We start from the raw sequence: 15,766 nt of genomic DNA on the forward strand, positions 1-15,766 counted from the left end.
TGATCGAATGGTTAAGATAGCCGTTAATCATGATAAGATGGTTGAGATAGAGTTTCGAGTAAATGACTTTTTCGTATTAGATTAATGGGAAAAATCTAAGAAATGTGATTGTCGTTTATTAAAAAGCGAAGGAGAAAAATAGAATATTGTTTTCATAAAAGAAAAACGCGGTGGACGGGATGGGAAAGGAACCAGGCGGCGTGGATACAAACGGTGTGGTTTTGGCCGCATGCACGTGTTTGCTTCCTGCACAATCCTCCGTTGCTTGGGCTTGGGCACTAGGATGGACTCATTTGTCGTCTTCGCTTTTTTTCCCTTTTCTCCGCAATAATACAGACCCTCTGCCTCTGCTTCCTCGTGGTCTTCTCAGCCCGAATCCCAGCACAGAGTTAGACACCCTATTTTAACCGAGTTTCACTGAGAGAATCGACGTGAGCGTCGAGGACGTGACTGTAATGTGGAAATGCATGCAGCAGCAGAGTCAGTGGTGTTCCCTGTTCCCTTTTTCTCGGTTTGGTGGAGTTGCAGGGTTGCAAGTCCCGGCCACTGGTTAGATTTGTGGAGTAATGTGGTGAAATGATTAGAGGCTCGGGATGACGAAGAATATTGTGGAAAATTAGTCTTGGGATCTGATGTATTGAGATTGGAAGAGCTGCTTTTTATCTCCGGATGTCCGCCTGGTTTTTCCGAAGCGTGCTCGGGATTAGGGTTCAGAAGGCCACCTGAACCCTAATTATTTCCACCAATCCTGCGAAACTTTTTTTTTCTTGTGGAATTTTTTTTTGTCAATAATTATTTTCTCCACAGATTTTTATTTTTAAATCACATTTTTCATCAGAATCTTTTATTCCAATAAATAATCATTAGTTTTTTATTCTATTTATTATTTTGTTTAAATAATAATTATTTTGAAGATAAATTTTATTTTAAAAATTACAATGGCTGAGATTGTTATTTCATATATTTCATACCAAATAGTTTTTTATATTGGATGTGTATGATCGGATGGCTAAGATTGTTAGAAAAAATATAGTTTAGATTAAAGTGAAATATTTTAAATTAGAGAAAACTGAATGAACAAAAAATTCGTTAATCGGTTTTACGAATTTACCTCTCTTAGGTGCTTCTTACTCTCTTATCGTCTCATGGAAGTCGTAGCGGCGTTCTTTTGCAGACGCCTGTGAACCGTGACTGCTTTTACCGCCTCCCAAAAGATTACACACTCTTCTTGCTTCAGAATACTCTACAGAACAGAGTTTTCGACTCTCGCGTTTTGCACATGGCCATGGAATTGCAGAAACCAAAAGTGACCGAACTCCCGAAGAAAACCCTAGAGACATCCCCGCAAAGTCCTTCTCTAGCACAACGTCTCGACAGCTCTGCGGCTTCCACGCTGCGTCTCTCGTCTGAGAATGCTTCGGCGGTTGAAGAACCTCGGAAAGATGGCGTGGAAGGCAAGGAAAATAAAGAAATCGCTTTGAGCTCTCCTACCTCCTCCATACCTATTTCGGATCTTCAGAAGAAGTTCCGCCGCGCTGAGCGTTTTGGAGTGCCCGTGCAGCTTTCCGAAGCAGAAAAGAGAAATTCTCGAGCGGAAAGGTGCGACGAATCTTAACTTTGGTTTTATACAAAAGTTCTCTGCTTCAGTTTTTTCTCCGTTATGGTTGTTGTAAAGGTTAGAATGTGGTAAATGGAGAGAAGGGACTTTAGGGTTGAGTTAGTCGTTGGTGTGACGTACCTTGGTCCAAATTTATCTTGAAAGGTCCATGAAGCTTATTTGTTATTTCGTTCGCCTCTGGGACAAGGGATTTAAAAATCCCTCCATACGTATAAGTTGATTTACTTGCTGGATGGAATAGGAAGATCGACTGTATAGGACAACGCAGCTTAGTTTTTTTTTTTTTTTTTTTAATTTTTTGGTAATGGGTCGTATGAAAAGACTTTAAGAGCTGATGTATCTTGGACATTTATGTTTCCTCCATCAAGTTTTAGAGAGAAGCTTTTTCATGGCATGGAGCTAATTTTGGGGATTGATGCTGCATCTTACTTTGGTGACGTTTTTCATGGAATTCTAGTATGGAATTATAGTCTATACTAAGGAACAAGTTGATTGAAAGCAGATGTACGGAAATATATGACAGCCAAAGAACAAGTTGGTATAGGACCATCATACCTTTGATAATAAAGATAAGTGATTCTGTTAAATAGATGAAGAAACATTTGTTGAACGTGGAGGAGGGCTGTATAAACTTCTTGCCTGTAGCTTGCAGCTCTACTTGGCAAAGTCTGCTCAAATTTTATTTGGCTTAACGAAAATTTCCAGGTTCCACCTTCCTCACTTTGTACTTTAACACACACCCAATACATTTCCTGCTCCACCATGGATTCATCATCCATGGCATGTTTGTCATCAATTATCTTATTAATGCAGCATCTCTCATTTTTTCTGGTCTTTGTATCTCTGTATGCCAAAAGTAGTCTTTGCTTCTCCTTTGCAACATGGTGGAAGCTCAACCTAAACTGATGAATTTGAAGCTGGAACCAGGACACCTTGCTGGTAGACATAAGTAAATACATAAGCGGAGTAAAAAAAAAAGTTTCTAAAAACCAACAATCAGAAGTCCTAAATTTTTTCTGTCTGCAGTTGAGGAAATGATGTTGATTTGATTGTTTATGAGAGATCACAAAAAGGAAGGAAACTAAAGAAATGTGGGTCCTATAACTTTAACACAATCTACAAATAGTTCAGAGTAGTTATAAAAGAGGAAAATGAAATTCTAAACAGTTTGTTGTGACCCATTCTATCACTGTCTTTCCACATACCACTTTCATATCAGACAATCTTCGTTCTTATTTGTGTAATGTTAAAAAGTTTCCCTTTTTCTTCTCAATTTTTATTTTCTTTTCTTATCTGCTAACTTATGGTTTTAGCCGCTCTATTGATTGGAAGAGCATCTTAGAGTTGATTATTTAGCAAAAGGTGGAGCATTTTGTATAGTTATTTTGAAATCATATAACGTGTTTTTTTCTTTTGTTTGCTTGTGCTTTTATTAATCAACTGAAATGGTTGCAAGATAGAGGGAGAGGGAATTCTCAGGCCTTGGAAGCTCCTTGATACAACCTCCCCCCTCCTCCCCCCCCCCCTCCCCCTTCTAATCCACAAGTAGTCCGAGATATTGTTGGCAAATTTCATTGAAAACATGGGAGAGCCTCCATGGTAGTGAGGAGGACTTCTTTTCATCCATCCAATTACACACACACACTAATCCACAAGTAATCCGAGATATTGTTGGCAAATTTCATTGAAAACATGGGAGAGCCTCCATGGTAGTGAGGAGGACTTCTTTTCATCCATCCAATAACATTGGCTGAGCCCCCCCTCTAATATAACATTAGAGCTGAATTGTTGAGCGGAAAGTTTGATTCCCTGCAATTGAGCACAGCAGTCGGCTTCAGCGGAGCTGGAGAGGGCATAAACAGACCAGTAATATTCTGCTAGAGTGATCACTGTTAACCCTCCCATTCCCTATGGGTCTGGGTTGCTCAAAGAATTTCCATCGAAGTTGAGCTTCAACATCCAATCTCGGGAAGTGACCATGATGAAATTCTGGTGGGAGAATGGGGGCTGAAAAAGTAGAGATAATTACATAGATACTAATGTTCTTGCACATTTATATTTATGAATAACTACCATTATTGATGTGGGAAGTTCTAATTAAGAAGAAGAAGAAGAAGACGAAGATGAAGAAGAAGAAGAAGAAGAAGAAGGGGGAGTAAAACCTGAGAATGTGTTTGCCTGCAGATAACATTCAAAATATAGTGTCGTCTCCAGAATAAAATTATTAAATGAGAAGTAAATCCCACCTTTCCCCCCAAAGAAAACAATTAAAGGGGTTTTACTGTCATATGAATTAAGATCTCAAGGTGTGCCCTTTTGTCTGATTGAACATGAAAACTAGCATAATCTTGAATTAACTTACACTGTTGGCTTTGCCTCTATCATTTATGAACCTGACCTACCATATGACGTAAATGAATGTTGTGCAATTTGAGAAAGAAAAAAATGTTCCATGTATTTAAGATTCTGATTATCTTCAATTGGAATGGATTTTTTAAAGACATCTTCAAATTTTTAGCTTAATCTTTTTCCTCCCTGTGTTTTCATGAGTATCGTTGTGGTTGTAATAGGCAACAAGTTGGTAAGTAACTGTATTATCCCTTTATTTCTGTTTGTCTTTTTCTGCTTCCATCTCTTCACTTAAAGGTTATGCCATTAATACTTATTTACCATATTATATGTCTGCTATCAGGTCTTTTCCAGCTAATTGTTAGCTAAAAGCTTTATTGTAAAAATATATCAATAATTTTTTTTTTATGAAACAATTGAACCAAAGGAAACTCTACAACTTTGAAAAAAAATCCAAAAAGAGGATTACCAGGTAATAATCAGGAATTATTGTCTGAAATTTAAAATAAAACTTAAAATAATGCATAAAGCATGAAAGTTTTATAGAATAATGTAAAGAAGAAGACGTAAAAACATAGACAACTTAAAAAGAGGAATAATTCCCTCCAGGTTTCCAAAAAAAAATTCTTGCTAGATGTCTCACCATTTTGTAGTGGTTGAAAGCAACCATTTGTACTTGTCTGATATGTGGCATTCAATCTTATGGGCAGGTTTGGCACTGCAACCACAATATGCGGCTCGATGGAATTGAAAAAATTAGAAGAGCAAAAAAGGAAGGCTAGAGCTGAAAGGTTTCTCTTTTTTCCTCACTTATATAACTATTAGCCAGTTTTGACAAGCAACAACTGCGACAATAACATAGAACACAATAGATTGTTAATGTATGGCTAATATTTCATTCTTTTGATTGTGTTTTTATTATTTTATTGTCAGATTTGGGTTCACATCACAACCCACAGTTGATGAAGAGGCAAAAAAGAAAGCTCGCTTTGAAAGATTTGCACAAGGGCCTAAGCTTGATCCTCTAGAAGACGACAAACGGAAGGCAAGGGCAGCCAGGTTAGGGAAGCATTTTTGTTTCATTGGGTTATGTGAAATTGTAAGTAAAAGAGAGTTGAGAGGGTGGAGAAGAGCAAAAAGAGAGACTTTGAGAGAAGAGCATAACTAATTTGGATTTGGGAGGCTGGCGATCCCCTTCAGTGTTTTATCCACTTTAGTGATTACAGATGAAATTCCATCTCTACCCCTCGTACACATAAACCCCAATATCTTCACAATTACATGTCCAAATTTAATGAGAATTTGACCATAGTCTAATATAGACATACTAACTCTATGGGTGTCCTCATTGATACATACACAATGTGGAAAATGACCAAAATACCTCTTACTTCATATTAAGCACTCCCCCTCAGTGCAAACTAAAAGATACAATGTTAATATAATACCAGCCTTACTTCTGGCAATCTCTATCCCAAGGAAGTACTTTAAAGTCCCCAAGTCTTTAGTCTAAAAGTGTTTAGCTAGATGATGCTTAGCATCTTCAATACCTGGTATATCACTGCTTGATAGAATAATATCATTAACATACACAAGAAAAATCACCATTTTAGAGGACCTATTTATGACAAATAAAGAATAATTACAGTGGCTCCATGAGAAACTAAAGGACCTCACCACTTGGCTGAACTTCTCAAACCATGTCCTAGGACTCTGTTTAAGCCTATAACTTACCTTCTTTAGTTTACATACCTTTCCCATCTCCCCTTGAGCAATGATCCAGGAGGTTGTTCTATATAAACCTCCTCTACTAAATCACCATAAAGGAAAACATTTTTAATATCTAGCTAGAATAGTGGCGATCTTTGGTTAATTGCAATAGAGACTAGTATACGAACAGATGTGAATTGTGCTACTGGGGAAAAAGTCTCAAACACATCAATGTTGTACATTTGAGCATTCCTTTTAGCAATTAATCAAGCTTTATAGCGTTCAATAGATCCATCTGGTTTGTATTTAACTATGTATACCCAATGACAACCGATAATAGTAGCATCGGGAGCATCACACAGGGTCCACGTACCTCAATAGTCAATGCTTCCATTTCAACATCTATAACTTGTTTCCACCGAAATGACTTAAGAACATCCTGTATAGAAGAAGGAATTGTACATGAGGACATTGACAATGCAAATTGCTTATACATGGTAGATAAAGAGTCAAAGGAGACCATAATGGGATAATGGATGACAAGTAAACACACGAACTCCTTTATGAAAAGTGATAGGAAGATGTAAATCAGTTACTTCAGGATTTGATAGCGAAGGGATGCTGGAACCTGCGAGAGAGAGGAATTGTGTTGTCTTGCTGACCATGTTTACATTGTTGATACACCTGTAAGGGTTTCTCTGCAACAATGGATTGTGGTGGACAAGGCATATCCTCTACTTACCTGGAATTGGGATTGTTGGAGGATACATTGAAGTGGAGTTATACAAGAAAGGAACATCCTCGAAACGTCACATCTGTAGATGCAAATGTTTTCCTTAGAGAAGTAGTAACATTTGTATCCCTTTTATGTCCGAAAATATTCCCAAAAAACACATTTAACTACATGTGGGGACAATTTATCTGAAGATGTTCCAAAAACATAGGCAAAACAGACACACCCAAAAGTACGAGGAGACTGGAAACAATGTATCTAACGGATTCAACAACTGAAGAGGAATATTACCCCCAAGTATTGACATTGTTATCCTATTGATGAGAAGATAGGCAGTAAGAGCTGCATCACCCCAATATGACTTAGTGACGTGCATATGGATAAACATTGTTCTTGCTATCTAACATATGTCTATTCTTACGTTCAACTACTCTATTTTGTTGTGGAGCCAAATCACACGATGAATTATGTCATGAACTTGATAAAATGCACTAAATTTATGATTCATGAATTCCAATTCATTATCAGTGCATAAAATCTGAAGAGACACACCAAATTGAGTTTTTATTTCATTATAAAAGTTCAAAAACACATCATACACTTCAGATTTCACCCTCAAGAAGTATACCCAACAAGTGTGACTAAAATCATAAATTAATGAAACAAAAACCAAAAATACTAGAAACTAGACAAGGTCATACATCAGAGTAAACAATTCCAAATGTCTTACTACTCCTTGTCTGACTCAACAGAAAACTGTTCCGATGGTGTTTGCCCAGCTGACATGACTCTCACACTAAAAACATAGGCTTGAAGGTAATGTAGGAAATAACTCAACTAACTTCTTTGGAGGGAGATGATCAAGTTCTAGATGCCACTAGAAGGGTAAAATTGTAGCACGAAGAGCAGGTGAAGGTATCTATGATGTGCCTTCCAAGTTGTGTAGTCCTCTCTCATGCACATAACCAATCATCTTCTTCATTGTGAGATCCTGAACAACACATAGAACAATTTATGGACTTTGTGATTTAACTAACAGATAACAGATTAAGAGGAAATTTCGGAACAAACAACATAGATTTAAGAGACATGAATGGGTAGGTGTGATATTACCCACACCCTTGAAACAAGACATTGAGCCATCAACAAGAGTAACATGCTTTACCAAAGAAGACTCCCCAAGATCAATAAATGAGGAGTGATATATGTGTAGAAGCTCCTGAGTCAATTACCTAGGAGGACACAAGATGCACATGTATAGCAGACACTCCTGAACTGATGAGAGGAGATGTAGGAAGTGGAGGTTGGGCAACAGATGCTGAAGTAGAAGACCTTGATGTACAGGCCAGCTGAGCCATTTGTTGAGCAAGTTGCTGCATTTCATCTGGGGATTCTGGTAAAATACCCACCATGTGTTTGGTCTCAGGCTTAATGCTGTTATGAGTTAACGAGTTTGCTCAAGTGGGCTTTCCAAACTTAATCCTGTACTTATCAGAAAAATGATTAGTGCGCCCACAATGAATACGCTTTCTGTCACTCTACTGTCATTCTGGCTTTGTCCTCTACTGGACCCCTCTCTACCTTTGCCTCTAACATTGCCACCACGACCTTCGATTAGAATGTGACTGACCAGGGATGTTGAATGCATTACCAGTTTTAATCTCCTTAGTACCTTTGAAAAAAATTGCTGTCTCTGCCCGCATTGCCCTGTCAAAGGCTGTAGAGAGTGAAGGAATATCATTTGAAGCTAGCAGCCGAGCTCTAACTCCGTCAAACTCTGGTCCCAGTCCATCTAGAAACTTTGCATTTAGAAACTGTCCTTGTTGTTTGTTAAGTTCCCTTTCATTTGTAGTAAGGGGGTGAAACATGCTAATTTCTTGAGATACCTCGTAGTTCACTGTAGTAATCAGGGATTGACCTTTCTCCTCGCTTAAGACTAAATAGTCTAGCATATAACTCAGAGGCATGAAATAAGTTACTCTCCTGAGCATATAATGATTCCAAATACACCCACATTTCCGTGGCTGTCTCACAGTTTATGATCTGGAGTCCATACTGTTAAGCAACCAAGTTGACTGTCTTCAGCTTCCCAATCATTTGTTACAGGTACTGGAGGATCATTTCTGATAAACTTTGATTTCCTCTTGAGCTTAAGATAGATACCGACAGACTTAGTCCAATTAAAATCATTGTCCATTCAGTTGCTTTGAGGTAATGAATGCAGTATCCTTTCCATCTGAAACTGCAAAATCCCTTGTGGGAGTAATAACCTCTCTGAAATCAGCCATTAAAAAACAACAATAGTTACTATAATCACAAAAGCACTTCAAAGTTCAAAGATACATGCGCAAGGTATGCGGCGCCACAGTGAACCAAAAAGTTTAGATTAGGGCAGAAAAAGTGATTTGAGCCAGCCAATCATGAGTATAAGAACTGAAATTCGATATAATGAAGCTAAGGAAAAGGCTAGAATACCAAATTAGGGTTGATGTCAGCTTCCCAGAGGATGACGCTGTAAAAAATCCCAGTATTAGGCCGTGTACTGTTCAATTGGATTAGATCCAAGTCAAAAGAAACCTCTGAGGGCAGTAATCACTTATCAAAACTGCTCAATTGGCAGTAGTGGACATCAACACTTGGGTTATGGTAGAAAAGAAAATAAAAAAAAAACTAATTTTTGTCAACCAGAGAAGCACAACCTTGAAATTCCCCTTTTCTATGAAAACGTGGACTTCAATGGAGAAGAAGGGAGCTTAACAAGCTTGTATCTCTGATCTATTGTTTTGATACTGTGTGAATGCAGTACCCTTCATACACATAAACCCCAATATCTCTACAATTACCTGTCCTAATTCAATGATAATTAGACCATGGACCAATACAGACATACTGACGTCCTCACTGATACATACACACTGTGGGAAATGACCAAGATATCCCGTACATCATATTTAACAGGCTACTACATACTTACGACTAATTTCTGTTTTTTTCTTCCCGTTTCCGAATATTGATTACACATGTATACACCCCTTATTACCTGGTGAGACTCGAACCCAATTTTTCATACTAGATGCTGCCCATGTGGCCTGTGTCAAGGTCCAAGTAGCAATTTGCAAGTAAGTTCTTTTAATCAGATAGACAACGATTTGATTGAGCTGTAATCCAAGACTGATAGAATGTGCAGAAGGTATGACAGGTTGCATAGCTAAGATGATTCTCAAATGTGTAGAATTAAGGCAGGCAATCGCATTGATAAGAAGAAACTTGGTTGGTATGTGTGGAAGTTGGTTTGAGCCATTGATGGACTATGATGATAGAGTCTAGAGTGGAATCTACATTTAGGAGTTCCATAGTCTTGATAATGGTGTCGAGTATAATTCAAATGTTTTATTCCTGCAATTCTCTCGAGATATAAAACAATTTGTGCGGCGAGCTGGTTCTGATTTCTGACTGATGGGAAAAGAATATTATCTCTGTCCATCCTGCTATGCAGTTATAGTGCCTGTGTTCTCTCTGTAAAATGCAAAAAAACCAAGAGCCAGTGATCCAGTGTAGGAAAATACTCTGTATATCCCAAGAATTCCATGGAAGAAGTTAAAGTTCAACAATTAAGTGCATTTTTAGGCATGTAGAGGTGAAGGATCCTTGTGAATGCGTGTGCTGTTTGTCAACCTACAGTCAGCGACTTATATTCGAATTTGAGTTTGTATGGGTTTTGAGTAGCAAGTCATGGATTCCATGTTTTACAGCTGGGAGAATATATTACTTTCCAAGCTCATATTTAATTATCTGTCAGGTTTGGAGAAGCATCAACTGGCAATTCTTCAGAAGCAAATGGCAAGGCAAATCCTGAACTGGTAATTCCGTGCCTTTGACCTATTATGCGAGATAGTTCAGCTCTCTGTTTTCTTATTTTATAATTTTTCTGCATTTGAATTTTTCAGAAGACGGATGCTCCACAAAACACTGGGGGGGCCTGAGTGCAACAGCTATGAAAAGATGTAGAGACATGAATTGTAAGGGAATTGCCTTATTTCTTTGTGCTTTTGTATTTCAAGGATATCTGTTTCCTTGCATCTCCGTTTAGTAGTTTTCTATTCGCTTTCCCGAGTGCTTTTGGATTAAATTACTGTGTGCAATTGCTTTGCAGTTCCTCCTTTGGTGCGGGTGCAAGTGACTGAAGCAACATTTTTGAGATGTTTTGGTGACCATGGGAGGGATTTGGTCATGCCAGGCTACCAGCTTGCAATAGAGGCAGACACAAACTTGACTTATTTACAAAGATGTGATCAGTTCTTGTCTACTGTATGGAGAACTTGCATATTCTGAAATTTCTATGTTGTAGAAGAGTTGCAGAGTATATGTTTTTTGTTTTGAAGTTCTATAGAAATTCAAAACACTTGGCAAGGGCTTTGGTTGTTGCCTTGAATGCAGACGGGTCTAACATTCAAATAAGTTAAAATTTAAAAAACAGTGAACCAATATATCCTTCTCTGCCTATAAATCATACCAATTTTCAAACAGGATTTAGCATGAAATGTTAGCTATCAGGCAAACATAAATTTCTGCAAGACTGGAAGCGTGAAAAGTACTTAACCGTTTACATCTATTGAACTTGCAGAACTAGTACGACTACACATTAACTGTTTCTTTTTCCTTTTTGGTAACTGCCGTGACCCTTTTCTTGCATTTCCTGATTCTATTTCCAGTTCCAGCTATGATTCCAGCTGAACACAAATCAGGCAGTTAATTTGAACGATTGTTCTAATTTATTAAACATAATTAATGGCAGATTGTTTTTCTGCCTCGCAATCCATCATCTGGTTGAGATTATCCAACATGGAAGGGTCTTGAGGGAAATGGATTCCAGTTTACCAATTGCTGAACCAGAGAACAATTGTGAAAGTGTGCAGTTTCCATTTTTACAATCAAACATCAAGACAGAATGAACATCGGAAACTCTATGGCTCGTCCAAGCACAGATGCTAAAAACTTGGGAAGCAAAAAATAATAAGTCATAAAAAATCTCCATGGTCATAATTAGCCTTTCGGATGAAAACTTGCGGAAAGAGTTGCAGTCACCTGTACTTCTAACTTGAAAGATGCATATGGAACTGCCAACATCTGAATCGTTCCACTGATTTTAACGGAATCTATATCATGCTTCAGTTCCAACTAATCAAGTAATTTTTGACGAATTTACATGGCTTTTCTTGTTAAGACTGCAAGGCCTAATATGGTTGGTCATGGCCAGAAGTCTTTTGGGAGCCAAAGTTAGTGTACAGAAAGAATTTTTAGTGGGAAACAGGGATGGGATACTTAGGACCGAGGGCGTTGTACTATGACTTGCAGTCAGCTTGCACAGGGCCCCCGCCTCCTTTCATTGAAATAGTAGGGCCACGAAAGGAGCTCTTACTAATTAAATGCGGGTCTAAAAACAATACCACTACAGTGATGTCATCATGAAAATGTCTTCTTACTCCTCGATCAATCTTCTTGAGGTCTGAGTACCGCATTTCTCGTTTCTTTGCAGCTTCCTGCAATGCAGCTTTGATCAGTCTCCTTGCAATTCCCTGCACATGTGCGAAACAGTCGGTTATTACTGAGAAGTGAAAATCCAAACAAATGCCATCCAGGCATCATATCATATATGGTTGATACTTGCCCAACTTGGGCTCAGACTTGGGCAATCTATCTTTGCACCAAGTCTGTATGCCTTGGGGAGAGTTGAACAAAATATGCCAGTTCTTAAAGTTATCACCAATGATAAGGAAGCAAATCCAACATAAAAGAAAACTGCAGCCATTCAATTGGACACCTTCAACTAGAAGAAATTTGACAAAAATTTCATAAGTTCAGGTATCTATCTGAATGGGGATTCACTAATGCATGGAACATTCTTCTGGTGATTATAGCCACTCAAGATAGGGATCTATAGTATTGATCCATATGCACACTAAGCTGCCCCCAACACAGTATAAATGGCAAACGGCATTTCCAAGTAACGTTTATAAATCTAAAATAGGAAATGAATTCTCACATGATGTGGGTACTGGTGAATGATGTCAACTGCCTCCTGATTGCTAAGGTGCTCCCACAGACCGTCTGATGCAAATATAAGGAATAGATCATTAGGTTGGAGTTTATGTACTACTATTGATGGCTCAGCACTGAGAATGGGCTTTGCGAAGGGCTCAGGCAATCGGAACCTTGAAAGGAGAGGCTCACGGTTGAACTCAGCGTTTTTCAAGTAAGCATCACCGATAGACCTCGAGACCTGCATCACGATATGAGGATCAGAGCATGAACTACCATAGTAGAACTGACTGCTTAATGTTGACTCAGTTGAATAATTCACTTTTAAAGCACCAATAACAATGTTCATGATACAAAAAGTACTGTACTTAAAACACATAACAAGTCACTCGCTAACTCACTCATACACACACAAAAACACTCTCCATCTGTTTGTGAACAATAATCTTAGCAATTTGTATATATTTCCTTTCTCACCAGTTTTTATGTATTTTATCACTAGAAAAAAAAACACAACACCAACAAATCCATTAAATTCATTTTTATATATTAATAGCATGCATATGTGAAATCTTTCCACCACTAGATTTACTTCTTCTACTGCTTAAAAAATGAAAAGCGAAGCCAATACAAAATCAAACAAGCTATTTGAGACCATAATGGATAATCATTTGGTAGCAATTGCCAATAGCATTATAAGAAGAAAAAGAGTTTTACTTAGTTCAACATCCATACTTTTCACAAAAAAAAAATAAAGAAAAAAATCTACCTTACCTGTATAATGCCCTTAACACGCCAAACTTTATGTTTCAGAACTACAATTCGTGAGTCATCCGGATGTAATTGGCAGAGCTCTTGTCTTATAGATTCATGTCCTGCATTGTGCTCTGCTGACAATTGAATAGGTGTAACTTCTCTTGGAGCTTTTTCTAGTCTCCCTAAAACTACACGGGAATCTCCAAGATTTGCAGTATATAGGTTTCCACTGCATATAATTCCAACCAAAACACATGATCCAACAGATGCTATCTGGGGCTTCTCTTGCCATTGTTTTCGTACTAGAGATATGAAACCTTCTTCAGTAGCTAAAAATGCTTTCTGTATGACATCAGGTGTCATCCCTTGCTGCTCTGATGCAAATTCTGCACAAACATCATTGTTGTTTAAATTTTACTAAAGATAAAGAACTGAAGCACTGGATGTCTCAACTAAAAGTTCATCTTTAATTTCATTTTTAAAATTATAGTTAAAAACACTGCTTTGTTTTTTGAGATCCTTGTAAACAAAGTTACTAAAAGATCCATTCATAAATTTATTCAATCATACTAACAGAAGCCAGTTTCTGTAAAATAAATAATTAATGCAAAAACAAATAAAATAAAAATTAAAATGACATGAAAACTTGCAGAATCATAGAAAAAGAAAGCACATACTCTTCAGATGCTTGAACAGATGCTCATTTATGTAACGTGCGGTCTCAGGACCTCCATGGCCATCATAGATTCCCACATATGTTCCACATGGACCTGAATCGAGCCAGCTCAATGGACCTGATTCAATCTGGCTTTGATCTTCCACTAAACTATTTGCCTGGATGACTGCCATTGAGAATTCTCCACTAGCATGCTGGCCCAAATCTTTATACCAAAGGAGACCATCAGACCTCCCGCTAGTGTCACTGCTTGAACTATCATCTTCAGTTGCAGGTCGCCAACAAGGACTTACAATCCTCATTATACCAGAAGAATATACCATTACTCACATCTTCTTCTAAAGAATTTGGGTAACAAAACTTTGTGCAAACACGAATATTAAGCACTCAACGATCAATACTTATCAACTTCAATCCCAAACAAAAAACAAAAGTTAGAACTCAAATGTCATCACAGTTCCAATTTCCACTCCTATATTACTCTTCTACCTAGACCAAATCTAGCAGAATGAAAAGATTAGCTGATATTCAGAACCAGGCATCAATTTGCAAAGTGATCTGAAGCTCACAGGCACAAACACATTCCCATTGAAACCTTATGTGATCCAAAATTGAATCGAAACTCGCTTCCGTTCCAGTGTCTGCTTCACGGCATCACCGAAACATCCATCTATGGAATTATTGGAATGCACATTCGAAGCGCATACCCAATCAGGTGGTGAAACCACTTCCAGTGCCTGCCTCCCACTAGAACTGAATCCAGGTAATTTATTCCCGTATATTAAAAGGCTCGCAGGAGAAACCATGAATCTGTAGAGAACTCCAAAACAAGGTATGGGCAGACGCAGGAGTGCACGGGATCTGATAAAAGGGCAAAGAATGATTTTTTTTTTAAAGAAGAGATAATTTTGCATGAATCGCAGGTCTGAATGTTTTCCCTACATAAACTTGATTTTTTTGTCTTCTCGTTGTCAAAGGTCTGTGCGAATAGCAAAGATGTTGCAGGGAGGAGAAATAAGAAGAATCAGGAAATGGGTTATGCGCACGAAAGAGAGGATTTAGAATTGACTTGTGTGCCTAAAAAATTGGTATGCGGACCTGCATCAACCTTAAAGTAATTCAGAAAAAAAACCTAAGAGCGACAAAAATAAAACATTCACATCCGACGAGGCGTGCTAAAGTGAAATTCCGATCTTTGCATCACATACCTTGAATCTGGTTTATGGGTATTTGCCAGCCACGTTAGCTTGGAAATCTCATTACGACTCTTGAGCAGAGTCTGCTCAGAGAGAGGAGAAACAGATAAAGAGGACGTTGAAGATTGTTAGAAGAAGATCTTGAGATGGGGTGTCAGAAGAGATCTGAATGTGAAGGTATAATAAAGGATGAATAGAATAGAAACAAGCCCCCTTCTCCCCTTCCTTCCGCTTTGGTTTTTAGTCTTCGCGCACTCTTTTCGCCTTTGTTACAATTTCTTTGTCGCGTTTTCAGACTGCTAAAAGGAATTCAATGGAGGAGATTAAGGGAGGTGCGAAGAGCAACAAACCCACGTTTTTAGGCAGCTTTCGCTCGTCTCTTTCTCTCCTAATTCTTGATTTTCTGGTTTTGATTGATCTATCCTCCAAATTCGCCGCAGATTTAGAGAGACCCAGACAAAATCAACTCTTGCCCTCTCTACCCCTGCTTTTCTTCTGTTTTCTTTTTCTTATTTTATTCCCTTTCCCCCCCTCTAAACCAACTCCACCCCCTCAGACATTTCATTTCTCGTCTGCCATCTTTTCTTTTGTTAAGATTCTGAATCCAAAATATTTGATGCAAGAACACATTTAATCCATAAAACCTAACTTGCAAGCCTTACATTAAAATAGATGGGTTACTTTTCCTC

The 15,766-nt window shown here is 38.1% G+C and overlaps 2 protein-coding genes across 4 annotated transcripts; one reads left to right on the forward strand and one right to left on the reverse strand.

Moving 5' to 3' along the window:
- The first annotated feature begins 448 nt into the window (after positions 1 to 448).
- Positions 449 to 10,842, forward strand: LOC137936894 (protein MODIFIER OF SNC1 11-like). Its single transcript, XM_068781850.1, has 7 exons — positions 449 to 484; positions 1,121 to 1,599; positions 4,678 to 4,758; positions 4,901 to 5,026; positions 10,210 to 10,270; positions 10,358 to 10,429; positions 10,564 to 10,842. Exons 1-6 carry the CDS (start codon positions 464 to 466, stop codon positions 10,391 to 10,393), a joined length of 804 nt encoding a protein of 267 aa, XP_068637951.1. The 5' UTR covers positions 449 to 463; the 3' UTR covers positions 10,394 to 10,429; positions 10,564 to 10,842.
- Positions 10,843 to 11,310: 468 nt separating this feature from the next.
- LOC137936877 (probable protein phosphatase 2C 38) lies at positions 11,311 to 15,614 on the reverse strand. 3 transcript variants are annotated; one of them, XM_068781828.1, is made up of 5 exons: positions 15,090 to 15,614; positions 13,883 to 14,979; positions 13,224 to 13,591; positions 12,454 to 12,690; positions 11,311 to 11,986 (listed from the first exon to the last, which is right to left on the reverse strand). In XM_068781828.1, exons 2-5 carry the CDS (start codon positions 14,202 to 14,204, stop codon positions 11,753 to 11,755), a joined length of 1,161 nt encoding a protein of 386 aa, XP_068637929.1. In that variant the 5' UTR covers positions 14,205 to 14,979; positions 15,090 to 15,614; the 3' UTR covers positions 11,311 to 11,752. The 3 variants fall into 3 exon arrangements, with proteins under 3 accessions (XP_068637929.1, XP_068637938.1, XP_068637920.1); XM_068781837.1 differs by having other exon boundaries at positions 13,883 to 14,989; XM_068781819.1 differs by having other exon boundaries at positions 13,883 to 15,614.
- Positions 15,615 to 15,766: the final 152 nt, after the last annotated feature.

Source organism: Aristolochia californica, unplaced genomic scaffold, assembly GCF_029961685.1.
Source record: "Aristolochia californica isolate CCGP_79_NKW_82.1479 unplaced genomic scaffold, dmAriCali1.0.hap1 SCAF_10, whole genome shotgun sequence".
NCBI classification, from domain to species: domain Eukaryota; kingdom Viridiplantae; phylum Streptophyta; class Magnoliopsida; order Piperales; family Aristolochiaceae; genus Aristolochia; species Aristolochia californica.